Source organism: Punica granatum, chromosome 3, assembly GCF_007655135.1.
Source record: "Punica granatum isolate Tunisia-2019 chromosome 3, ASM765513v2, whole genome shotgun sequence".
Classification (NCBI taxonomy): Eukaryota; Viridiplantae; Streptophyta; class Magnoliopsida; order Myrtales; family Lythraceae; genus Punica; species Punica granatum.
In genome coordinates, this window is record NC_045129.1 from 36,997,078 (window position 1) to 37,020,147 (window position 23,070).

The window sequence follows — 23,070 nt, forward strand, 5'->3', positions numbered from 1 at the left end:
ATTGCCCATATTGCATATAATTCCATTAATAATAGCCATAAAATTGAGGTTAAAATGACAAATTTCATGAGCATAACTACCCACTAACTCCTAACCCACTCTCTCGTCCCCCATTTTTTCTCTAAACTCTCCCCTTCCGCTTAAAACGTCTCCTCGCATCTAAACTAATGGAAGCCTTTTTTGTTCCTTTTTTTTTTTTTCCTTCTTCCATACTTTTCTTGACTACTGTAAATATATAACGAAAAAAATGCTGAAAAAATATAATAATTTGATACTTATTTAATTTTAAGTTTTCATATACGATTTCTACGCATATATAACGAAAAAAATGCTGAAAAAATATAATAGTTTGATACTTATTTAATTTTAAGTTTTCATATACGATTTCTACGCATAACGTGAGTTGCCCCTAGTAGGAAATGAAATGCTTACCATCACAGAGAGGGACGGGTTTTTTGGGTGCGGTTGGGGACCACCAAATCCGCTGGAGCCGAGGAGGGGGTGGCGGGGGCCACCCCGAACTATCCTGGTCGGGTCTATGGCCTTGGCAGCAATAATGAAGCTAACAACAGTTCGATCCACGCCGTGAAATGCAGTAACAAAAATAGATGTGAATCATAATGGAAACGAACGAAATTGAACTAAAAAATTCTCAATCACGCTGAAGATATCATAGCCCCTGCTCGGTTTCAAGAATCGATTCGACATTGTAGAATGGATCCCCGTTCCAGCAGAGTCAATAAAAGGGTTATAGAGAGACATAAGCTTTACACATATTTCAGGACTGAAAATGAAAGCCCTTTCCTTCCCACTAGATTCTCGATACAATAGAAATAGATGGGCGATTGAACCACCCCTTCGCAGAACTATGTTACTCACAAAACTAACGGCACTACTTCATGTGGAGCTACTGTATGGCAAAAGTTTATGGAGAAAATCAGTGAGAAAAACCGAACCGAACAGGCTTCTCTTCAAAAATGACTGCTAGGCAGATATCCAAGAATCAGAACGAATAATCTCAGGTTTCTTTTTAAGGACCTGCTCCCAATATAGCACCTCCACCTTCCAACCAACGAGACAGATCGCGAAAGTACCTTCTAACCCGCTGTGCCTGCAACTTTAGCAACTACTGCTTCGCTCGGAATGGAAGTGCCGGTCTTCTCATCTGCCTGCTTCAACTGCTCTTGCTCCTGATCAGGGAACACCTCGGACTGCAGAGATGGGGCGATGTTGTTCACGTGGAGCCACGTCAGCTCCCAGAGACTGTCTCCCCCGAGGGCACTTCTCTGCATGAGGACTCCCTTCGTCTTCATCACAAGCAGGGTGTTCTTTAGTAGCTCTGGCACGAGCTCCTGAAGTTTCTCACTCTTCTTCCCTCGAACCTTCACCTTCGTGTACTTCTCCATTCGGCTCAGAACCCCCAACCAGAGCTTGCAGAAGTTCGTGAGCTGCGAGAGTTCATGAAGCAGTTGCAGGAACACTTTAGAGAGAAGCTTCATTGCAAGGATGAGTGTGCTCTCCATGTTTCTGTAGTCCTTCTGCGACTGCCCCTGGGAGATCTCGAGCAAGTCATCGAGCATTGTGAAGATGACCGGATCGAAGCACTGCAAACATAGACTGTGGGACTGCTGGATCTCATCTACTCCTGTCAAGCACCTCTGCAATGATAAGAGAGCATGATTTCGAACTTCTTCTCTCTGGTCCAAGCAGACTTTTCTCAGTCCCTGCACGAGCTTTAGCCACATTTCCCCAATATCCAGAGACATCTTTGCCACATCTTCCTCTGCCATTGCTTCCTTGGCTTCGCGGGCCCAGCGAGCCAAGCAGTCAACTGAACCTGCCATGAGATCAAGGGACTGCACTGATCGTTCCGCCTGGCCTACACGAGACTCAGCAAACTGCCTTGATGCTTCCGCACACAGGACATAGTTTGCAGGCAGCAAGTGGGCCCCATCAGACATGATGAATAGTAGTGCATCAAACCCTGCTTCTGAAGCTTCAGGGTGGCGAGCAGTGATAGAAAGAAGGGAAGTGATTGTTCTCCACCCCATCTGTGACCTGATATGGGCTGCATTGGCCTTCACAAGGCGGCTCACTTCCTGAGTGATCTGCTCGCAGTAGGCATCAGCCACACGAGCATCAAGCTTCAAGACCAGCTGCATAGATCTCAAGAGTTCATCGGCAAGGTTCTCCTTATATGGAAGCAGCCTTTGACAGATTCTTAGGAGTCCAAACACTGCCTTCTCTACCAATGCACAGGGCATGACCGTGGACTGAACGATATTAGCAATGTGCTCATAAACTCCCTGCCAAAGGAGCACGATTCTGTCCCTATTGTTAAGGGTGATTGCAATTAACAACTCAAGGCAGAAGACTGCAGTGTCTTCGTCCTCAGGTGAGCTGCTTCCTTTCTGGGGTCTCCCTCCAGCCCAAATAAGTGCTCGTGCCAGCTGTAACAGAGACTCGGCCTGCAGGAACTTACTCTCCGTGAAGATGCTGTCAATGTGGCACTTTTGGATCGTCTGTAGGGTCCGCTGGTGAGCAGCAAGCTGCTGTTCAGTGGGCTGTGATCTCGGCTCCTCTGTGTCAAGAGATAAGAGCTGACTGAACCGGCCCATCAACCCCGAGGACCTCCTAGGTGTTCCCATGGAGGGCATATGAGCAGCAGATGAAGGATTTGCAATGGGCTTCCCATGGCCTGGGTCAGCAGGTGAAAGCTCAGATTCATCAGCTGCATCACTTGCCACACGAGCTGGAAGAAGACCGAGCTTGTGCAATCTCAATATGCAATCCAGAATGTTCCTCCAACCCGTCCGTATGTAATCACCATATCTATTTGCAATGGTGAAAACCGTTACAGTAGCCATTCTTGCCTTTGAGTCATCGCCAAATGCTAGTACTGGTTCCTCAACAGATGATGGGTTCAAGAGAGTAGTGAACTTGCAGAGAGAAACGACCAGATCATCGAGCACATCTTCAAGGTGATGGCACGCCGAGATCTTTGCAACAGCTAAGAACCCGTCGATACATGTCTGATAAACATCTTCATGTTCTGCGTGATCGAAGACCACAGAGATCGCAGCAATGGTAGGACCAGACATTATAGCAAACATGTCGTGGTCGAGGTAGGCCCTCGAATCAGATACGATGAATGGAGCAGTTTTCTTCGATTTGTGCATCAGATCAATCCATCGGCTGGGTGTCATCTCAGGAAAACCAGCACCTTGCTCTGGGGTCGTGCGGATTTCATTCTTACAGATGGAGTGGTATAGCTCTGAGAGGAACTCACGAGGCAAGTCATTGCCTCCATTGATATGTCTATTGTTTCGGATGAAATCCTCTTCGGTCATCTTCTTTTTTACCTGAACATTGTGCTGATCTGTGTTCAGCATTATAAGTGAGTAGGATAACAGCAAAGCAGCGTCTTTGTTGGCCAATATCTGCGGTGACTGCTCGTAGTATCTCTCTGAGAAAGCCTCTAGCACTCTTTGTATTTTCTGCGACTCCCCAGGCAGCCGAAAAGTTTCCAGAAATAGGCGAAGTGCAGTATCCAGATTCATGTCTTGAAAATCAAAGGTCCCAGCAAATTCATGAAGAACCTGAACACAAAATTCATCATGATTTCCCAGGAAATCCCCCACAAGATTCTTGTCCAACCCTGCTGTATACCTAAAAAAGCAGGCAACACTTTGAGGGTCAAGTTTGTCGGGCAAAAGGTGTGTTCCTTGAAGAAATTCCAGCCCTTTCTTGGGATCGCGATTGAAGTGATCAGCTCCAATCATCAACCTCCTTTTAATATACTTCCTCCGACGGACAAAGGGTACCCAATGATTAGGGTCACCGTAATTATCGCACTTGACCATCCAAAAAGGGGTGTACTCATCAAGTTTAACGGGAGCTTGCTCTGAACTTCCAGATCCATTGCCTATCCTTTCAGCCATTCCCTGAATAACAGCAATTAAACCATCCAAAGCAAGAATGTGCATTGAAGACAGAGGACAGTTCACCGGAAAAGCACTTTTTGATAACAAATTAGCAAGATCCTCAAAGACATTGCTGCAAGTTATGTCGCAGTCCAGGTTGGCATACATTTCCACCATAAATGTTTTCTGCCTGCAAAAGTCAACAAGGGCCTCCATTGCAACCTCCTGTTGCTGGTAAGAAGCCCCGTATTTGCTCTGTGCAAGTCTTAAAATCACACAGGAGAAAAAAGCCTCAAGTTGCAGTTTGAGTTCAGTTCGTAGATGCTGATACAGGTTTAGAACAATGCTGCAGACCATCGAAAGAATAAGAGGACTCGCTGACAAGCCAAACTGCATTAGGTTTCGAAACAATTCGTCCTGTATCAAACCCAATAACCTGGGGTGACTGCGTATTGATGGCCCACCCAATTCAATTGCTGAATTGATCAAACCCAAGGCAAAAAGAGGCACATCTTCATCAAATGCTATGGTATTTGATCGAGGACCCACTCCAATATGCTCAAGAGCATTCAATAAGGTACAGAAAAAGTGAAATATCTCCACCATGCAGGGAACTCCATAGGGTTCGTTCATAAGATGCAGATCAAGTGGAACTGCATCCTTACCGGCTCCAATTGCACTATCATCCATCATTCCTGCCATTGGAACCCCAGATGCATTAGAGGCAAAACTTCCTGAGGAAAGTTGACCGTCATATTCTGAACCGCTGTTGCCATTCTCTAATTGTCTACTATTAAATGCATATTCATTGTCTGGTCCAGTAACCTGCAGAGGAAATCAAAGCTATTAGGATAGCTACAAAGATACTTCTAAGATGTTTTCACAACCTACTCTTTTTGATCCCATTGAAATTATACACCTCAATAATTTGAATGAGAAAATATGCCAACTTACAAAAGAAAAGGGTAATTGTAGCCATACCTCTTGCTTAACCTTATTTCCACCATTAACCAATGCACGCTCTGTGTTGTCAACCTCTGGGAGGTGTGAAAAGATGCACCTTACCAATTCATGCATTGTGTGACGAGCTATCCTCTGTAGCAACTCTCCTTTGCTACCTGCTTGATGGACGATGCGGAAGCAAGTGTTCACTATATTGCAAACATGCTGGTTGCTCAACATAACCGATGCTTTACTTTTCATACAAGCCAGAAGAACCTGGAGTATTTTCATCAATACCACTTCCTCTGATGCAGGATCTGTTACCTCAAATCGACAGCTATTTACAGCATCAACCACAGAGTGCATTGCTTCTTCAACATTGGCATTGTTCTGATCGATCACGTCAAGGGTCAAAATCCTGTAAACAGAGGACAGGGCAACACCGGTGATTGGCGCACCCGTTTCATCTGATCGAATGACATCCAAAAATGGCTGGAGATACAAAGTGGGGTTAACAGTCTCCCACTGGTTCTGCCATGAAAAGATCTGCTTCCTCAGCGCCTTCAGAGACTGAATTAGTGAGTGCTCTAGCTGATCATCACCTGACATGTAACGACCACCCCACCTAACATTTCTTCTCATGACTGCTAAAACAGCAGCAACTTCCGAATTGATCATGCATGCTAACGTAGCTTTTTCAGAGCAGGATTCATAGTCCTCGGGTTCTTCCTCAATTGCTTTAATTCCAGGAGGCATCTTCAGACGCCCCATGCTGAATGAGTTTGTGCAAGAACCAAGTCACAGGGTGATGGCAGGGAAGCCTCGGCAACTAGAGAGAAACTTCACCTTCACAATCACAAAAGGGTAATTAATAAAGATGGGCCCTAGTCCAATACACGGACATGATCAAACTAAGAATACAATATGAGAAGCAAAAAATGGTACTTCAGAAAACATATCCAATCCGGCATCCTAAAAAGTTCACTAGCACCCTATGCTCAGTCTCCCCACCAACACCCAAACTTCCAATTTAACCAAGATCAGTCAATTCACTGAAATGTCATTAACAGTAAGCTGCAAAAACCAGCCCCACGGAAGCAAGTGCAGCACAAGCATCAGCAACAATCTCTATAAAGCCTTTCCTATCACGAATCAAGATATTCCACAGAATCCATCACTAAATGCAGCCACTTCTTAAAAATGATCACCAAGTAACTAAACCAGCAGCACAATTGAAATTATATCCTGAAAATTGCTAGGAACTCCGGATATACAAAGCAGTACACCCTGCAAGATAATTAGACGGGGACTCATCTCGAAGCAGCAGGTACTGTCGCCCATCTGACTACTTGAGCCCAAAGGGAATGAGAGAAAGTAGGGACAACTGGACCGAGTCGGACTAGGGGAGAATTGCAAATCAATCCACTTAATGATTATGCCAGAAATCAAAACGTCACGAAACCCTAATGAGAATATTCACCTCCTTCACTTCAGTAGGCAGTAACACCAGCAGCTCAGCAGGGGCGGAAATGGCGGCGTTACAGATCAGAGATCGCCGAGTAAGAACACAGCGAATAATAAAATCGACTGAACCCTGAAAATGTAAAAGCTGAGCGGAATCAGCGACGCAGACCAACGACAAAAAGTGCACGTAGACCGTTCTATCCAAACGAGAAATGGCAGGAAACAATCTGATCAAACGAAATTGGCCACCGGCGACGTTAAAGTCCCGATCCGGGGCCTCAGCTTTCGGATCATCACGTCGGATCGCCACGTTCAGAGATCCAACCCCAATTGAACAGAAGCAGCACAGAGAAGCAAGAGAGAAGAGGGGGGAGGGAAGGAAAGCGTACTCACGGGGTAACGACGAACCTCCGGGAGGTCAGAACCAGAGGCGGGTGGCTGGCGCTCCGTCCGGTCAGTGAGATTCCGGTCGAGTTTCAACTCCCCAGACGAGAATCTGGGAAGAAACCCACATTCCAAATATCATTTCATGGCAATGCGACTGAGAATCCTCAGATTGTCCGCGACGACGACGGCGGAGGAGATGACTCCAAGACTGTATTTTTAGTTATTTCCCCTTGATTTCTTCCAGCTTTCTTTTCGCTTTTCCCCTTTTGTTTTTCTTCCTTTTTCTCTTTACTAATAATTCCAAAGATATAAGGCAACCATAAACGAAAATAATTGATTGAGAACTTAACCAGAAAAAGACTGATTGGCATATGACATGAGATGTGATGCAGTTGATAAACTCGTACCCGTGCTCTTTTTTCTAAAGTAAACAAGTTGAAGTCCCAGTCGAAACCAAGGAGATAGGGCTAAGCCGAGCATGAGTAATATTATTCTTAACCAATACACTAATACCATCTTGTAATCTCATCTCAACTTTTATTAATACGAGTACAAAGTCTTATTGAGATCTAAAATATAACACCTTATAATTTCGCCGAAAAATAAATGAATAATACGGACCTTTGCTTTTCTTCTTTTGGGAGCTTAATTAAGTGGGGCTAAAATGGGCTAGAAGCCCATTGTAATTCATTTTGGACCAACCAGCTTTTTAAAAAAAAAAAAAATTAGTGACGAATTTCACCAACTATGAGAGAAGGTACAAGTTATCCTAGAAAACCTTCAAAACCCATATACATCAGAAAATAAATTTTCTGGCAGCTAGCAAAAACTTAGCCTAGACTTAATTGGATTTTTTTGCTTGAGTTTTTGAATAAGGTCAGTCTATCTGCCTCATGAAACGTTAAGACCTCATTTTAACGTCCACGTGCCCCGACAATGGACCATGATTTCATCAAGATAGCCTGCATTGTTATCAAATCGCAGGTGACCTTAGATCGAGGTTACCACCCTTCGCAACCTAATTCGAACCCCTAAACCTCTATCTCGGAAATCCAAATTGCCATAAATCTTGGCATACTCCGAGTTAAAAGCTCCTTAACCTTGAATCTCTATCATCATCCCTCGGCTCGAGGGCTAGGGACCTCCATGTGGTCGAGGGGTCAATAAATACACGAAATTTAGAAGCCAAGCGCATCAAAACTCATAAAACGACAACTCTTTTAAAATGAACGAAAATGTAAGTTCTATGACAGTTTAACCCGGACGAAGACTGACCTACTCTGGTCCAATAATTAGTATTCAGCCAAGTCAAAAGCCAACAAAAGAAGAGCAAACTGTGTGTGATTATCGCAACTTCAACAGAAACACATCAACAAACTGCGAAATGTGCACTTAATACTAGCCCGAGAACAAACAAGGCCTGATGCTCTGGTGACCAGCCTGCTCCTCCACTTAAGGACCTCATACCATTATCTTGGCAGATCGCACATAGAGGCTGTCCACCACCTTACCAATATTAGAGATCGTTTCCAGTGTCGCCGGGTAGAGAGTGTCGGTCTTGGGATCATCGAAGATGATGAGGCACCCAGCTCCCTGATCAAGAGTCCCCGCAAACTTCTTGTCGAGAATCATCTGGGAGAGCTTCTTCTCGACGTGATCTACCGGGAGCTCAATCAGCTCTGCAATATGAGAGATCTCAACCCGAGAGAAAGGCTCAATCAACCTGCAAAGGTTCTGCTCCAGTAAAGTATCATAAAGGGCAGAGAGGTGCCTATGGACAATAGGGTCATCCTCCAGTTGGGCTTTGAAATCCCGAAGAGCGGTCTCAAAGAGCTTCAGGGAGCGTTTCGCGTGAGCATCGGCTACAGCTTTCATTGCATCAAGATCAGGCCCTACATATTGTAACCCAGCCTTGGATGATATCACACTTGCCACGTCATCGGCCTGATTCACCATAATCTTGCACAGCAGCATGTACTTGAGGCTGAACACTGCCCTCGGATCTTCGAGGGCATTGAAAGCCTCAAATGCCTCAAAGAAGTAACTGTAAGCTGTCTTGTAATCCTTCTCCTCAGCATGGAGGATCCCACTCTGCAAATCTATGGTGCCCTGCTGAGCAGGAGGCACATAAATCGCATTGGCAGCAGTTCTTGCTGCTGTGAGAGCAGCCTTAGCTTTGGGGAGATTCCTCAGAGAGAAATGAAGCTTACTCTCCAGCAAGTTTATGTCCACAAGGAGAAGCTTATCGTCCAGCCTTCTCACTTCCTTGATCAGGCCTGAAAGAAGATTCAATGCTTCTGCATACTCCTTGCTCTCCATCAGAAGAGCGGCAAGCCTTGCTTCCACCCTCTGCCGGAGAAAAGTCCGCTTCTCGGCTCGGGTCCATTGAACCATCTCCTTGCATAGAGAAATCTGTAGATCGGATGTCCCTGGTATCTTAGCCACAGCATCGATTATTCCTCGGACGATCTTTGCAGTTTTCGCTTTAGGAATCAAGGAAAAGTAGGGCCTTAGCTGGGTAAGGAGGGTACGGAGATCCTCTGCCCTGTTCTCCTGTCTTAGAAGATCTGACAGATTAGTGATGGCCTGCTCTTTTATCCTCAAGGCTTCAGGCGATGAAGAGGGGTTTTCCAGAACTCGATATAGGATAGAGATGGCCTCGGATGGAGTTTTGGCTTCTGCAGCCTGGGTAATCGATTCAGTTGTTGCTGGGAGATAAGATGTCGACATTTGTGATACTTGAAAATTCCAAATCCTGGAAAACCAATATTAAATTATTTAAAAATAGGAACATTATAAGATTGGCTCATGCGAAGATATCAACATATGCCTACCATGCTCACAATGCAGTTATAAGAACTGTTACAAGCTGCACAGATATTTTCAATTGCTACACTAAAATTATTAGCTAGGTAAAAGCCTAGGAAAATGTCAGAATGAATGTACAATTTTTATCCTATGCATTAGCTGCTTATATAAATCGGGTAGCTGGGCGCAGCATTTCATCTCTTATTATTTTAAGTGCACAAATACATAAATGCAACTCAAACTACAATAAGAGAAGCAATTCACACTCCTAGAAATGTGTCAAGTTACGTAAGAAAGGCATAGCTGTCTCTAGACGCAACATATGCACAGATAATATGGAAAAAGCCCTGCTAAATGTCACATATGCCTCCTCTTCTTTCCTAAGGCAAAGCCGAAATCCGCAAGAAGCAATTTCACCAATAACTGAGCAACATCGCCAGGAATATGCATAGGCACCTAGTCCCAGCAACCGACTTCCTCCAATATATACTAAGACTGACATTATATATAGAACTCAACTCATATGGTGGCAGTATGATGATATCAGCATATCATGCCAACATTGCTGCTAAAAGACAGCAATATAGCAAGATAACCATCTCAGGTATCCCGAATCTGATCAAAAACCCAAATCATACTGAAACCATTCGCTCAATCAACGCAATAACCCAAGAAAAGAATCAGCAGCACCGGAGTACTGGAAAGTCGGTAAAGATGCATATGACACAAATGTTCAATTCCGTATCGCTTTTACAGGCTCATGAGTTTAGCCACTAAAACTGAACCAGTAGACACCACTCACCCAACATCACTAAGGATCCAAAGCTAAAACTTTTTTCCTCCATTTCAAAGCCAATCGCTAACAAAGATTGGCTAATATAAACCACAACAATCAAAGAAAGTGCAACAATCAAATGGCAGAGAGCTATCTGAAACCAGATCCATCGTCACAATTCCTGGAGCTAAATTCGAACTACACCAATCATTTTTTCTACTGCCCGAAACACCTCGGCACGAATCGCGGACGAATCCACAAGCTAATTAGGTCACAGGAATGTACAAATTCGCAAAACCCTAGAACGAGTATGGTCACCTCTTTTCACTGCAGCTGGGGAGTACCAGAGGGGCAGCAGAGGCGGAAGAAGCTGCAGTCCAAGATCAGAAGGAGTCGCAGCTGAAGCAATCAAGGCTTGGAGATGGAAGGTATCAGCTTCAGCTTCATCCGCCGATCAACACAACAGTGGGGGAAGGGAGTCGGAGCAAAGCTTGGACTATAGTAGATTCTTAACTTGAGGGGGAAGACAGGAGAAGGAGAGACAAAATTGGGCTGGGCCTTCAAAACAAATTATGGGCCGATGACATCCAAAAAACTATGGGCCAAAGAATTGCTAGAGGCCCGGTAAGTCATGCATAATGGGCATGCACGGATACCGGGTATACTCAGAACCCGTCGGAATCTACCCATTAGGGTTGAGTCCGAGTAACTCGTATTAAAAATATGGTAGGGTCCAGGTATTAAAATATGAAACTGGTGAAAACCGGTTCTAGTTCTTGCATATAGAGTATCCAAAATCGGAACCGGAACCGATACCCGAACCCGGATAATAATTTCTCTCATTATATATATATATATATATATATATATGTATATAGTCAGGTATTCCTATATTTAGAAAATATAGTCACTAATTTGAAAAAAAAAATATAAATCCATGTCGACATTCTATTATGCGTAATTACTGATTATAAATGAGACATTTTCGGTTTTTTCGCGGGACTGAAAAATTTACAGGTTCCAACATAGTACCTGAAACTTGTGGTATAATACATGTTCCAAATAGGTTTTGATTTCATGACTTAACATGGTAAGATCCAGTTCCAAAATCTTGTAACGCGTCTATTACAAGATATGATCCGAGTATCGTGAAAAAAAAAAAAAAAAAAAGGGGCATCCACACACCATGGCATATGGGTTTTTAGTTGTTAAATTTCAATATTTGATTGATCATGCGGCTCAATATTCGTATAGCATATCTTGAATTTGTTGTGTGTTGAATTGTTGATCGACGACACTCTCCTACTACCAATTAATTTGTCAATTACAGTTGTTGATCCTGGGAACAACTGATCTTTTCATCAATTCGTTGTTCATTGACTCTTTTTAAGAGATTTCCTTTTCAGTTCTCTGTCGAATTTTTAGTCCAAAATTAAATTAATTTCATTTTTTTTTGTCCCAATTCCGCCCAGTTAAGATATCTATCACCTCGTTTCGGCAGGCATCAACCCGTCGAATCCATTCTCTTAGTCCACGTAGCATAGTCCCCTACTCTCCTTGCCATGCCACCTATCGCAGAAATGGCTCATCGTTTTGTTTGAAAACGTTGGATTGGGACATTATTGCCCTTGTCAAGTTGGGAGCGGTAACCCGATATTGCCAATTAACGGCGCGAAGTGAGCTCTAGTCGTCGTAGCAGTGACGTGAGGGCATAGATGTATTCCTTGCAATCGCAACAATAGGGGTTATTCCCATCTCAACACTGACTAATGCAGTATTTTGATTAAAAAAAAATCTATCATTCCGCAAGAGTCGAGAGCCGTTGGATCGGTACACAGAACCGGTAGAAGAAGTCGTGTGCTATTTTAGGGTCCCTATCCGAACTCAAGTCGTCGCCCCTCATGAGAGTTAAGTACACTTCCGGCCTATGGGACAAATATCTAACGGGAACGGTAACATAAGAAATGAACTTAGTATACAGCAGATATATGCTACTAAAATAGATATCATTGCTCTGGCTATCTTCCTTGACAGTCATTCACAAACACTCAACATATAAGGTTTCTATATCTATCTTGTATGTGGCTATCTAATCATAATAGACCTGCTAGAAGGAAAAAGTATATATAGAAATATATGCACTTAGGTGCAATGTGTATAACATTGAGGGCGAGAACGATTAACTGACCCGAACCACCGGAACCTGTCGACGTGCCAATCTCGCCTCATTCATTTGCGCAATTTGGAGCAGCAGTTGATCAATTCTCTGCAAAGAATCAGATTTCATTCTTAGCAAGCTGTGTGTGATATACACATACATTCATGTTCTCCAAGAGTGACATTCCCTTGTAGTTTCACTTGTAAACAAAAAGGATCAGTGCATACCGAACTGAATGCATTTTCGATGTGATTATTACCATTTTCGGGACAATCATCGCAATATAATGCGGATTATTCGTGCCAGATATAAGTCTAAGGTAAGTAATCAACGCCAGTGGATAGAATTTTAAATCTGAGATCAGAGAAGGAATCGTAATAGTTGATTACCCGGTCTTTCTCCTTGATGAGGAGAATCAGACGGTTCTTGTTCTCGTCCCGTATGGCCACACTCCTCTGCAGCCGGCGCCGCCGCGCCACCATCTTTACGTAAACAATAGCTGCTGCTGCCAAAACTCCCACAAATCCAGCCGCTGACACAAGCTTCCACACGCTGACCCCGAACCCCACCCGACCCCAAGCCCTCAACAAAATGCCCCAGACACCACTGTACCGGCCGGTTCCGTCCCCCGGAGAAACCAACGCCGCCGCAGACTCGCTGCTCCGCCAATTTCCCGAAAGAACTGTATTGGAAGAGGACGAATCGGATGATAAAGGGGAACTGGGATGCGGGGGAATCAGGTTGCTGGGGGGGTCGTTGAAATCCAGGCCATAATGGGCGGCGGGAGGGAAAACAGCAGAGGCGTCGCTCACCCGGAGGTAGTTGTCTCTGATGATGACAGGAGCGGCGGGGGCTAGCTGGGCAGCGGGAGGCAGCGGGTCGTGGTGATTGATCGGGGATTCAACGTGCTCCCATTCGTTCATGGCTTCCTTTGGTTCGGCCATTGGAGAGGTTTTGTGAAGAGAGGTAGAAGAAGAGGCTTAAGCCGCTGCTTTTCTTGGTCGGGCGGGAGATATTGTTGGTTATGGATAACATGTTTTGTATAAGTCAAACATGAAATCATTACCTTGTCGATTGTAATAATTAATTAAGCCATTTTTCTTTTTTTTTGAAAAAAATTATAATTTTAATCCTGTAAGTGTGGACACTTTTACATTTTTACCATTTTCCTTTTCTTTTTTTTTTTCTACTTTCGTTTTATACGTTTACATGCTTTTATGTTTGTGTCATTTCATTACTAATCCCGTTAACTATTCCTGAATTGGAGCCACATAGCTGCCACGTAGAATACCCGTGCCACATTAATATTAGAAAATGGAATGTCAACTCGGAAAAAAAAATTACCGATGAAAAAATTTAAAAAAAATCAAGTGTTCAAGAATTGAAAAGGAGAAAAACAGAAGATGAAGATGCAAAATCATCAAGCCAGCTCCGAAAGTTCTAGAAAATGCAAGACTCATAATCAAATCACCCACTTGCTCAGATCATAAAAATAGTAGTTGACTTGATTGTCCTCCCATTCAGGTCCATTCTCGACACTTCACTCGTCATTGCCAAACGAAATATTCGATAGCCGATTGTTTTTTCTTTCATCCTTTTTTTACCACTAATTTTATTTTTCCCTATTGACTTGCCCTTTTCCATTATTAATGTGGCATAGGTATCTTACATGGCGGTTATGCGGCTCCAATTCAACGATAGTTAATGGTATTAGTAACGGAAAAGCGCAAATAGAAAAGCATGTTAATGTATTAGACAAAAACAAAAAAAAACGGAAAAAAAATATATATTTAAACTTACAGGATTAAAACTACCGTTCCTCTTTTAAAATTTTGTTATATAAGTTATCAAATTGATTAATAAGTTACGTCAATGAACCGGTTTGATTACAAGTAACATGGCATTTATAAGTCTAATGCTGCGTTTGGTTTTAAAATAGGATTTTAAAATCAGATTTTGATTTTGAAAAAGAGTGGTATAAATGTGGCCCACCCTTTGACTTTGTATAGGTTATTTTGTTTTTTTGTGGAAAAAGAGTGGCATAAATGGGATCCACCCTTTGAATTTGTATAAGTTATTTCGTTCTGTTGTGGGTAGAATTAAATTAAAATAGAATTTTAAAATTCTACTTTGAAATCAAACAAACCATTATAAATTCGTGAATAAGAACTTTGTAAGAGCTCTGAATTGAAACTAAAATCCGAATATAGTTAAAATGTAGCCTTTTTATTCTCCAACTGTGATATTATTGCTCGGAATCATGTCATTGTTCCGCAATAAGTTGGGTATCGTGATCATAGCTCATAACTTCTCTTAAAACTTGTTCGACGAATGAGTCTATTCTATAGATGCGAGAAAAATTGTACAGTGTACCTCCTTTACGGGAGTTATATTAAATTAATTGGGGAAACAAGTGAAGTTGTAACTTGAGCGACTGATTACTCGGCTCATATTATAGAACGGTCATCATTTACGTATATAGTGAATCGAAAATTGAAAATCGAAAATCGACTGGGTAAAGATTAGTTGGACGGCGGGGCGCGGCGAACCTAGTAAAGGGGATAATGGTTTTGACGTTTCTGGTATCGAAAGAAATATCAACCTTTTATTATTATTTTTTTCTGGAAATTTAAAGAAATATCAATCATCTATTTGTTGTTATTAGAATGAGATATTTGTACAGCAAAAAAATATCTAAAGGGAGCTGTCAGTCGGTCACTGCACGTACTCGGGCTAGACTAATCCAGGCCAAGCCCATGGGCTCATATTATCCACTGGGCCAATTCTTTTTGGCCTTTTTTTTTCTAATGACTCGATTTGAATTCAATATTTCTTAAATTTCGAGGTATTTTTTCTCCCTTGCCTCTTTATATTTTGGTTTAAAGGGTCGTTTTGTCAGGTCGACGGGCAACCACTCCTTCCTTCCTTCTGCCTCCATTGATTCTTCGAGATAGTGGGATTGCATTACCAGAATAGCGAAGCGAGTTCTACAATAGTATTGTTGATTCCGGGATTCTCAATCCGGGATCGTTGGAAAACCTAAATGGAGAATGAAACTGATGATTTGCTCGAATACGAGAAAAATGAAAGATAAAATGGATGAAAGGGGAGAAAAAACTATATGGAATATTACCGAGTGGAGATTTCAGAAATCTAAAGTACGAAATTGCATCTTTTTTTTTTTTTATAGGTTCGAAACTGCATCACGTCGAATCAAAGGGAAGTGTATATATGCTTCACTCCATATCATAAGCAGCAATCAGTTTTCTCCTCTGTCTCGCACACATGATCATGGACGCTCGCTTAGTCCTTTTGACTAGTAGTTGGCCGGGCCGACCGCCCACCGACCTCTCAGCCGTTTGACTCGAAAAGCAGATCCCCCCCTCTCCCTCATCAATCACCTCGAAATTCGAATAAAAAACTTTGCCCACCGCCGCCACCAATCTGTGATTGCCATTTCCCCATCTCCCGATCCTCCATTTTTTTCTTTTTTTGGCTTTCGATATGCTGCTGAAATCCGAAAGTTTAATAAGCACGATCAATCTAGTTCAAGCTAGCCAGATCAATTTAACGTGATAAAAATTTTTAAATAAATATCGAATCATTTGAATCTTGTTCTCTCGTTGATTCGGCCCCATTTTAATATGGAAAGTCAGCCCCACAGCACAAATCTCTTATGTCAGCGAATTCCGGATGTTTCTTATAAATGATGACAGATCTCTTTCGTTCCACAACAGTAAAAGAAAACGACAAGACAGACGAGAAACGGGGAAAGTGGTCCGGAAGCCGTAACCGGAAACTTCGCCCTGTACCCGCTTCACTGAGCAATTTCTTCCGTACCGTGTTCTGTTCTCTGGTCTTGGCTCTGTTTCGCGTTTGGGTTGCTGGGAAGTAAGAAGCTTTGATAGCAGAGGGACGAGTCTCTTCCACAGTGAGCTAGCTGGAGGTCGCATTCAATTCAGCAGCAGCTAGAGCTATCAGCACCGGACAAAGTACGAGGTCTGATTCACTTGTCCTTGGTTCTTGATCTCATTTGATCAACTGACGGGTTGATTTGACCCCATCTGGGTTCGTGATTTCGTTCCTGGGTGATTTATATTTGACCCTTCGAGGATAGTAGATGACTAAAATCAATAGGAAAGGCGGCCGAGTCGATCGTGTAATCTTCTGATCAATATCTTAGCTCTGCTACTCTTACCAGGTACCATGAGATCGGTGTTTACTGATATTCGATTGTTGCTTGCGAGAGGTCATCACGGGAACTGTTTTTCTTAGTGCTCGAACACATATTCTATTGAAAATTCACGCCAAACGTATCGCGGCCATGGAAAAGTTTCCAGCTCTGCCTGTTTGCGTTTTTCGATTTTCGGCTCTGTTTTGGAGATTTACCAGGGAACCTATCATTTTGTCAAACTTTCTTTTATTTTTGGCTGTAGTTTGGAATTCCTCTCACGTGTTCGGCGATCTCGGGGGCTTTATTTGGAGGTTGGATTAAGCTAGCGGTTAATCTCGGGAAAGTCATTGGAGTTCTGCCAAAGAAATGCTCGTATCTGCTCTCTTAACCTCGGTCGGGATAAACACAGGCCTCTGTTGCTTATTCTTCACGTTATATTCGGTACTAAGGAAGCAGCCGATTAACTATGAGGTCTATGTGCCCCGCTTGCTTGCTGAAGGCAAGTCTAGGAGGAGAAGCCGTTTTAACCTTGAGAGGCTAATACCTTCTCCTGGTTGGGTAAAGAAGGCATGGCAGCTCACTGAAGATGAACTCTTGTCTATGTCGGGTTTGGACGCTGTAGTTTTTATGCGAATTATAATTTTCAGGTAACTCAAGATCTCGTTCTATACAACTGTCTTCCTAAATATCATCCTTGTCCAATTACTTTGGTATCAAGGGTGTAAATTTCATCGAATAATATAATCTCCTTTCCGAACTTCCATTTCGAAATGAAATTTTGCAGCTTGAGAGTATTTGGATTCGCGGGGATCATTGGACTCTTTATTCTTCTTCCAGTAAATACCAGCGGGGATCAGCTGACTAATGTGGACTTTTCTGATCTATCGAACAACTCATTGGACGTATTTACCATCTCAAATGTAAATAACGGCTCATCCAAGTGAGTTGCTGCTTCTCGATTTATTGCCATATAACCACTATTCATGGCTCCTGTATGCTTCAGCTGCGGTTACTTTGTCAGCTGAGCAAAGCGCCGTGTTTTGATTGATCGAACGAACAAATTTAAGTAATCTTATTACCAAACATAGGTTCTTTAAGCAGTGAGGTTCTCGTAGTTCTATTCTGTCCGTGATATGACGAAAGAAAATGCTTTCTTTGCAATTCTTCGGTAGGTTGTGGGTTCACTTTGGTGCTGTGTATCTTGTCACCGCATTCGTCTGCTACCTTCTTTATTATGTGAGTACTTTTTGCTTTATCATCTTCTTTTTTTTCCTTTGGAATCTGGTATTCAATACTATCATTCCCTATATTGATGAGAGATTAATCTTTCTGATACTCAATTCCGAGAAAGCTTTATGTTCTTGTTTTTAATCCTTCTATACTGTCGGAAAACAAAGTATATGAATTCTCACTGATCAGCCAAATTCTTTTCTTTGTGATCGAGTGGAGTAAAACTGGTGTTTGAAAAAAATCTGCAGGAATATAACTATATTTCGTCGAAGAGGGTTGCTTACTTTTATGCGTCGAAGCCTCAGCCGGAACAGTTCACCATCTTAGTTCGCAGTATCCCTGTGTCCCGAGGGAGCAGTGTCAGTGATAGCGTGGACAAGTTCTTTCGAGAATACCATCCCTCTACGTATCTGTCACATGTGGTTGTTCGTCGAACAAACAAGTTAAGGAATCTTATTGTAAGTACTTTTGGCTGCCTGTTTGTATACTGCGCTTTTTTTTCTCTGTTCATATTTGTGCAATTCGAAATTATGCTGATCACTGGTATATCTTCATTCTGATCAAATCTTCAACTTGTCAATCTCAAATCTTTCTCTAGAACAATGCAAATAAATTGTATAGAAGGATCATCCATCTGCAGTCAGATTCCGATCAGACGCACCGGCAATGCGATTGTTTCGGTCTGTTTGGGCGCAAAGTCGATCTTGTGGATCACTATGAAAAGAAGCTCGAAGACTTGGAGGAAAACTTGCGGTTGCAGCAGTCCGATGTCTCATTGGCAACCGAAGTATGTTCCATCTCTTTCACTCTAAACTCTTGGTTGAGCCCATAGCTTGGATGATTAGATGTTTGTTCCAGTTCTGATAATACTGAAAACTATTGTTTGGTCTTTCATACTCCTTTTTGTCCATTATCGGTGTAGGAAGTTCGAGCAGCCTTTGTTTCCTTCAACTCTCGCTACGCCACTGCTACTGCTTTCCACATGCAACAGTCGATCAATCCCACGCACTGGCTCACCGAGGAAGCTCCTGAACCTCATGATGTTTATTGGCCGTTCTTTTCCTCATCCTTCATGAAGAGATGGATATCCAAGCTGGTCGTGATAGTATCCTGTATCCTCCTGACGATTCTATTCCTCATTCCTGTTCTGGTCGTACAAGGTCTCACCAACCTAAGTCAGTTGGAGGTTTGGTTCCCCTTCCTTAAGAGCGTCCTAACAATGTAAGTCCTTTGATTTCACAATTGCTGTTAGTGTCAAACTATGCGTCATTTACCCTGTTGATGCATTTTCCTGGCGGCTTAAGCTTCTGAGCAAATCCATAACTCAACAGGACACCAAGGCGGAAAATCTGGTTTCCAATCTTGATAAACATTTCAATTCTATGTTATGACAATCTGTATCTGTGCATGCTAAACCCGGCTGCTCACTTGCCTAGTCCTCAACCTTTTCTCTTTATCCGGCTTTTGCAGAACAGTTGTCAGTCAAGTGGTAACAGGCTACCTTCCCAGTCTCATACTTCAATTGTTCCTGAAAATTGTGCCTCCGATAATGGAGTTCCTCTCATCTATTCAAGGGTACATCTCCCAGAGTGCGATACAGAAGAGCGCCTGCAACAAAGTGCTTTGGTTCACAATATGGAACATTTTCTTCGCGACTGTGTTTTCTGGGTCCGTTCTGTATCAAGTCTCCATATTCCTCGATCCAAAGAACATCCCCTCCAAGCTTGCTGTTTCCGTTCCAGCACAGGTGATTGTCTCTCCAATACCGACATTTAAACTTCATAAATTTTTCTCTATAGCATGGAATAGAAGTTGCAGACATAATATTTTCATTTTCCTTCCATCGTGAACTACATAACATCATGCACGATCAAAATTTTGTTCGCTACCTAACTTCTGTTGACATTCATGAATTCCTGTCTTCTGATGTTCGTTTTTTCTTTCTTTCGGATACAGTCCTCGTTCTTCATAGCCTATGTTGTCACTTCTGGGTGGACAAGCACCTCATCGGAACTCTTTCGAATAATTCCTTTCATCTGTAGTTTAGTAAAGAGGCCTTTTGTGAAAACCAACCCAGACGATGAACTTGAAGTTCCATCCATGCCCTTCCACCAGGACATCCCAAGGATTCTCTTCTTCAGTCTACTCGGGATTACGTATTTCTTTCTCGCTCCTCTGATTCTTCCATTCCTTTTGATTTACCTCTGCCTAGCATACATTGTCTTCCGGAACCAGGTGAGTTAGACTCTAGCTCATTCTTGCTATTAAACCTTTAGCTGCAGCAATATCCGATTAACCACAAGTACTCTGCACTCTGCAGTTCTTGAATGTTTATGCACCAAAGTATGAAACAGGTGGGAAATTTTGGCCCATCGTGCACAACTCGATGATCTTCTCCCTCGTGCTGATGCACGCCATCGCTATCGGGATCTTCACACTGAAGAAGCTCTCCTTAGCATCCAGTTTGCTGATCCCTCTACCGATCCTTACGCTTCTGTTTAACGAGTACTGCAGAAAACGCTTCCTGCCCATGTTCATCACATACTCTGCCGAGGTAATTCTGTACATTTCTTCGGAGTTGTGACTCATGCACATATGAAATAATCTCTTAGACTGTGATTTATCCCTGGCTGGATCTATAGCTCACGCTGATCCAATGTCTCGTCTGGTTTCTTTGAAAAGCTGAGATCCTAACAAACCAGGTTACCTATTGAGCCATTCAATTTCCCTCTTCCAGCTGATAATTTTATTTGCCTCACTGTGTTTCCAGAGTTTGATATTAAAGGATCGGGAAGATCGGGACGACCCTTCCATGTCCGAATTCTTTGACAGACTAGCGACTGCATATCAGGACCCGGCACTGATGCCTATCCAATACTCCACAAACTCTGACAGCTTGAACAGTCCGCTCATCTCTTCCTCCTCTCGAGCTGAGGTTTAGGAGCTGCTAGTTGGTGGCTTTAGAAATACCCGTTGCCGTTGCTGCAGGTTCCTTGCATTTTCTACCTTGTGCGGCTCAATCGTTTTGCTTTGATCCATCTAGTAACTACGGCGTGCTCGCCGCACAATTCAGACCAGAAAATCATGTTCTTTCTTTAAAATACCGATTTTTTTATCACTTCATTTCTGACTATAGTAATAGGTTGGGTCCTTTCTGCCCATCAGGTTGTTTCATTTTGTATCATTAGTGTATGTGTTTGGGGATGCAACGGGATTTCTCATAAATTTCCATACTTTGAATTGAGTCGATTACGTAGTAATTCACCGAGAACAAGATAGTATGTACTTCAGCGATCAAACCTTTACATCATTCTTCATTCGATAATCATTCTCCGGAATCTCAGATTCAATATTTAGACAGTGATATCGCACATCATCGGAAGTCCTTCCAACACAACCAAAACCTTTGAACAACTCGAAGAATTATTGCACCATCAATTGATGAAAATCCCTTGCAAAGAATCAGTTACAAGTAATTTAACTCAACTATAAGGCCCCCGTCTTCTTATGTCACAGCAAAGGGACTTCAACATTTGTAGGAGGAGAGGAATGTACGTTCTTTCAAATCCTCCTCTGTGCTGCCGAATCTCATCTTCGGGTCGCCACTGAAAAAACGATGATACATCTATTGTTGGTGCATCGACTCCTCGGGCTGTGATTGAAGCAGGATTGCTTCGTCGGCGACCACCATGTTTTCCAAAATCGAGTGAAGCTCACCGCCCGAGGCTTCCATACTGTAAGATTTGCAGCTGAAGTAGAACACAGCACTCATCATGAAATCGATGAGCACGACGAACGAGTACATGACCACGAGGAGGGGGCCCTCCCAAATCCTTGAAGACCCATCTCCATAGCTCAAGGTCTTCACCCTGTGCTCGAACAGTCCCTCGATGAATGCCATCCCGATTGTTGATCCGAGGAATATCAGCAGACCCACTTGGGTCTGCCCCTTAATCAGGACACTCGACCGAAGCAGAGCCTGCGGTCCCGAGACATCCTCCAACACAGATATTACGACAGCAACGTTGCAGATAATCACGGCATTCGCAAAAACAACCGAGAAAACCAACCCCTCAAAGATCGCCATATAAACGATGAAATCATCCGAGAACCCGAGAATGGAGAATGTACTCGAGACAGCAACAAGAAAGACCAGGAACAACGTGAGGCAACCGACAATAACCATACAGACCCACAGATAAGTCGATAGAACCCGCCTCCATATCTTCAATGCTATCACATAAAATTTCGAGGAGTCGACCTTCTTCCTCGAATAAGTACAGTCTACAGAGTAAACAACAGCAGCCTTTGACAACAGCAACAAGGTGGCATACAGAGGGAAGCACACGGCCGAAGAAATGGCCGTTTCGGAGAATTTCTGGCACGATTGTTTGATGAAAGGCCTCAGTGGGAGGCCGCTCGACCTCGCAAGCAACATCAGCCTAACACTCAATCTCTTCAGTAAGGTCTGATCGACAAACAAATTGGATAGTAATACAGCACAAACAGGACAAATGAGGAATGCAGCAATCGCCATGAAACTCGAGAGGTTGTACCGAAGAATCCGAACAGTTTCTCTCAGAATCTCCAGGGCATTCATGCGATGGAACTCGTGGTGATTCGTCGACTCGACCTCGAAGTTCTGCACTGAAGCATCCGATTTCTCCATTTCCGGCAATATTCGACGCTGCAAGGAGTTCCACAGTGCTCAACCCAGCTCAATTTTGATCCCTCGGATCTGAAACAACTCCAGAATCGAGCTTTATAGCAGCAGTGTGGATCACGGCAAGCGAAGTATCGTCAGATCTCACGAGGATGAAATGCCTGAGTGACACGAGACTGGTGCACCAATTTGGGGTTATACGCTTACATCTGAGCTGAGAGCCCGATTCATGAGGAGATCGAGGTTGGAAGATGGGGCGATTCACGAGGTTGGAGCGGATGCGAGGGGGATCAGTTTCAAACTAGGGTTTATAACGCGAGATTGCGTTGCGCGAGATGTGAGGGTGAGGCTGCTTCGTGATCCGCAATGGCGCTTCTTCCCTGCTCGCCGATAGAGCCCTTGCCGTTGGCAGACGCGCGGTTTCGTTGCTACCGTTACTTTCCCACGGGGCTACCGCCGAAGTGCCTCGGTGCTGGAGCCGCCATTGCAGAGGAGGAAGAGGAGCAGAAGCTTTTGCGCTGATCTGCCGCCATGGCAGCATTTGGT

General features: G+C 43.3%; 5 protein-coding genes across 9 annotated transcripts; 1 reads left to right on the forward strand and 4 right to left on the reverse strand.

The window, feature by feature from the left end:
* Positions 1 to 636: 636 nt before the first annotated feature.
* LOC116199793 (ARF guanine-nucleotide exchange factor GNOM) lies at positions 637 to 7,012 on the reverse strand. Of its 4 annotated transcripts, none has more exons than XM_031530294.1 (4): positions 6,723 to 7,012; positions 6,346 to 6,459; positions 4,905 to 5,711; positions 637 to 4,748 (listed from the first exon to the last, which is right to left on the reverse strand). In XM_031530294.1, exons 3-4 carry the CDS (start codon positions 5,634 to 5,636, stop codon positions 1,098 to 1,100), a joined length of 4,383 nt encoding a protein of 1,460 aa, XP_031386154.1. In that variant the 5' UTR covers positions 5,637 to 5,711; positions 6,346 to 6,459; positions 6,723 to 7,012; the 3' UTR covers positions 637 to 1,097. The 4 variants fall into 4 exon arrangements, with proteins under 4 accessions (XP_031386154.1, XP_031386155.1, XP_031386156.1 ...); XM_031530295.1 differs by having other exon boundaries at positions 6,346 to 6,474; XM_031530296.1 differs by having other exon boundaries at positions 6,719 to 7,012.
* Positions 7,013 to 7,912: 900 nt separating this feature from the next.
* Positions 7,913 to 10,802, reverse strand: LOC116199866 (26S proteasome non-ATPase regulatory subunit 11 homolog). The gene is made up of 2 exons (XM_031530431.1): positions 10,618 to 10,802; positions 7,913 to 9,471 (listed from the first exon to the last, which is right to left on the reverse strand). Exon 2 carries the CDS (start codon positions 9,444 to 9,446, stop codon positions 8,178 to 8,180), a length of 1,269 nt encoding a protein of 422 aa, XP_031386291.1. The 5' UTR covers positions 9,447 to 9,471; positions 10,618 to 10,802; the 3' UTR covers positions 7,913 to 8,177.
* Positions 10,803 to 12,286: 1,484 nt separating this feature from the next.
* On the reverse strand, positions 12,287 to 13,484 carry LOC116199928. Its single transcript, XM_031530519.1, has 2 exons — positions 12,847 to 13,484; positions 12,287 to 12,565 (listed from the first exon to the last, which is right to left on the reverse strand). Exons 1-2 carry the CDS (start codon positions 13,399 to 13,401, stop codon positions 12,479 to 12,481), a joined length of 642 nt encoding a protein of 213 aa, XP_031386379.1. The 5' UTR covers positions 13,402 to 13,484; the 3' UTR covers positions 12,287 to 12,478.
* A 2,619-nt stretch (positions 13,485 to 16,103) lies between these two features.
* Positions 16,104 to 21,129, forward strand: LOC116199818 (CSC1-like protein At1g69450). 2 transcript variants are annotated; one of them, XM_031530353.1, is made up of 11 exons: positions 16,132 to 16,456; positions 16,894 to 17,278; positions 17,416 to 17,571; positions 17,804 to 17,867; positions 18,110 to 18,319; positions 18,460 to 18,648; positions 18,784 to 19,082; positions 19,332 to 19,608; positions 19,818 to 20,096; positions 20,182 to 20,415; positions 20,632 to 21,129. In XM_031530353.1, exons 2-11 carry the CDS (start codon positions 16,998 to 17,000, stop codon positions 20,800 to 20,802), a joined length of 2,160 nt encoding a protein of 719 aa, XP_031386213.1. In that variant the 5' UTR covers positions 16,132 to 16,456; positions 16,894 to 16,997; the 3' UTR covers positions 20,803 to 21,129. The 2 variants fall into 2 exon arrangements, with proteins under 2 accessions (XP_031386215.1, XP_031386213.1); XM_031530355.1 differs by lacking the exon at positions 20,632 to 21,129 and having other exon boundaries at positions 16,104 to 16,456; positions 20,216 to 20,386.
* Positions 21,130 to 21,178: 49 nt separating this feature from the next.
* Positions 21,179 to 23,063, reverse strand: LOC116199884. The gene has a single exon (XM_031530465.1). The coding sequence runs from the start codon at positions 22,528 to 22,530 to the stop codon at positions 21,487 to 21,489; it is 1,044 nt and encodes a 347-aa protein (XP_031386325.1). The 5' UTR covers positions 22,531 to 23,063; the 3' UTR covers positions 21,179 to 21,486.
* Between the last annotated feature and the right edge of the window lie 7 nt (positions 23,064 to 23,070).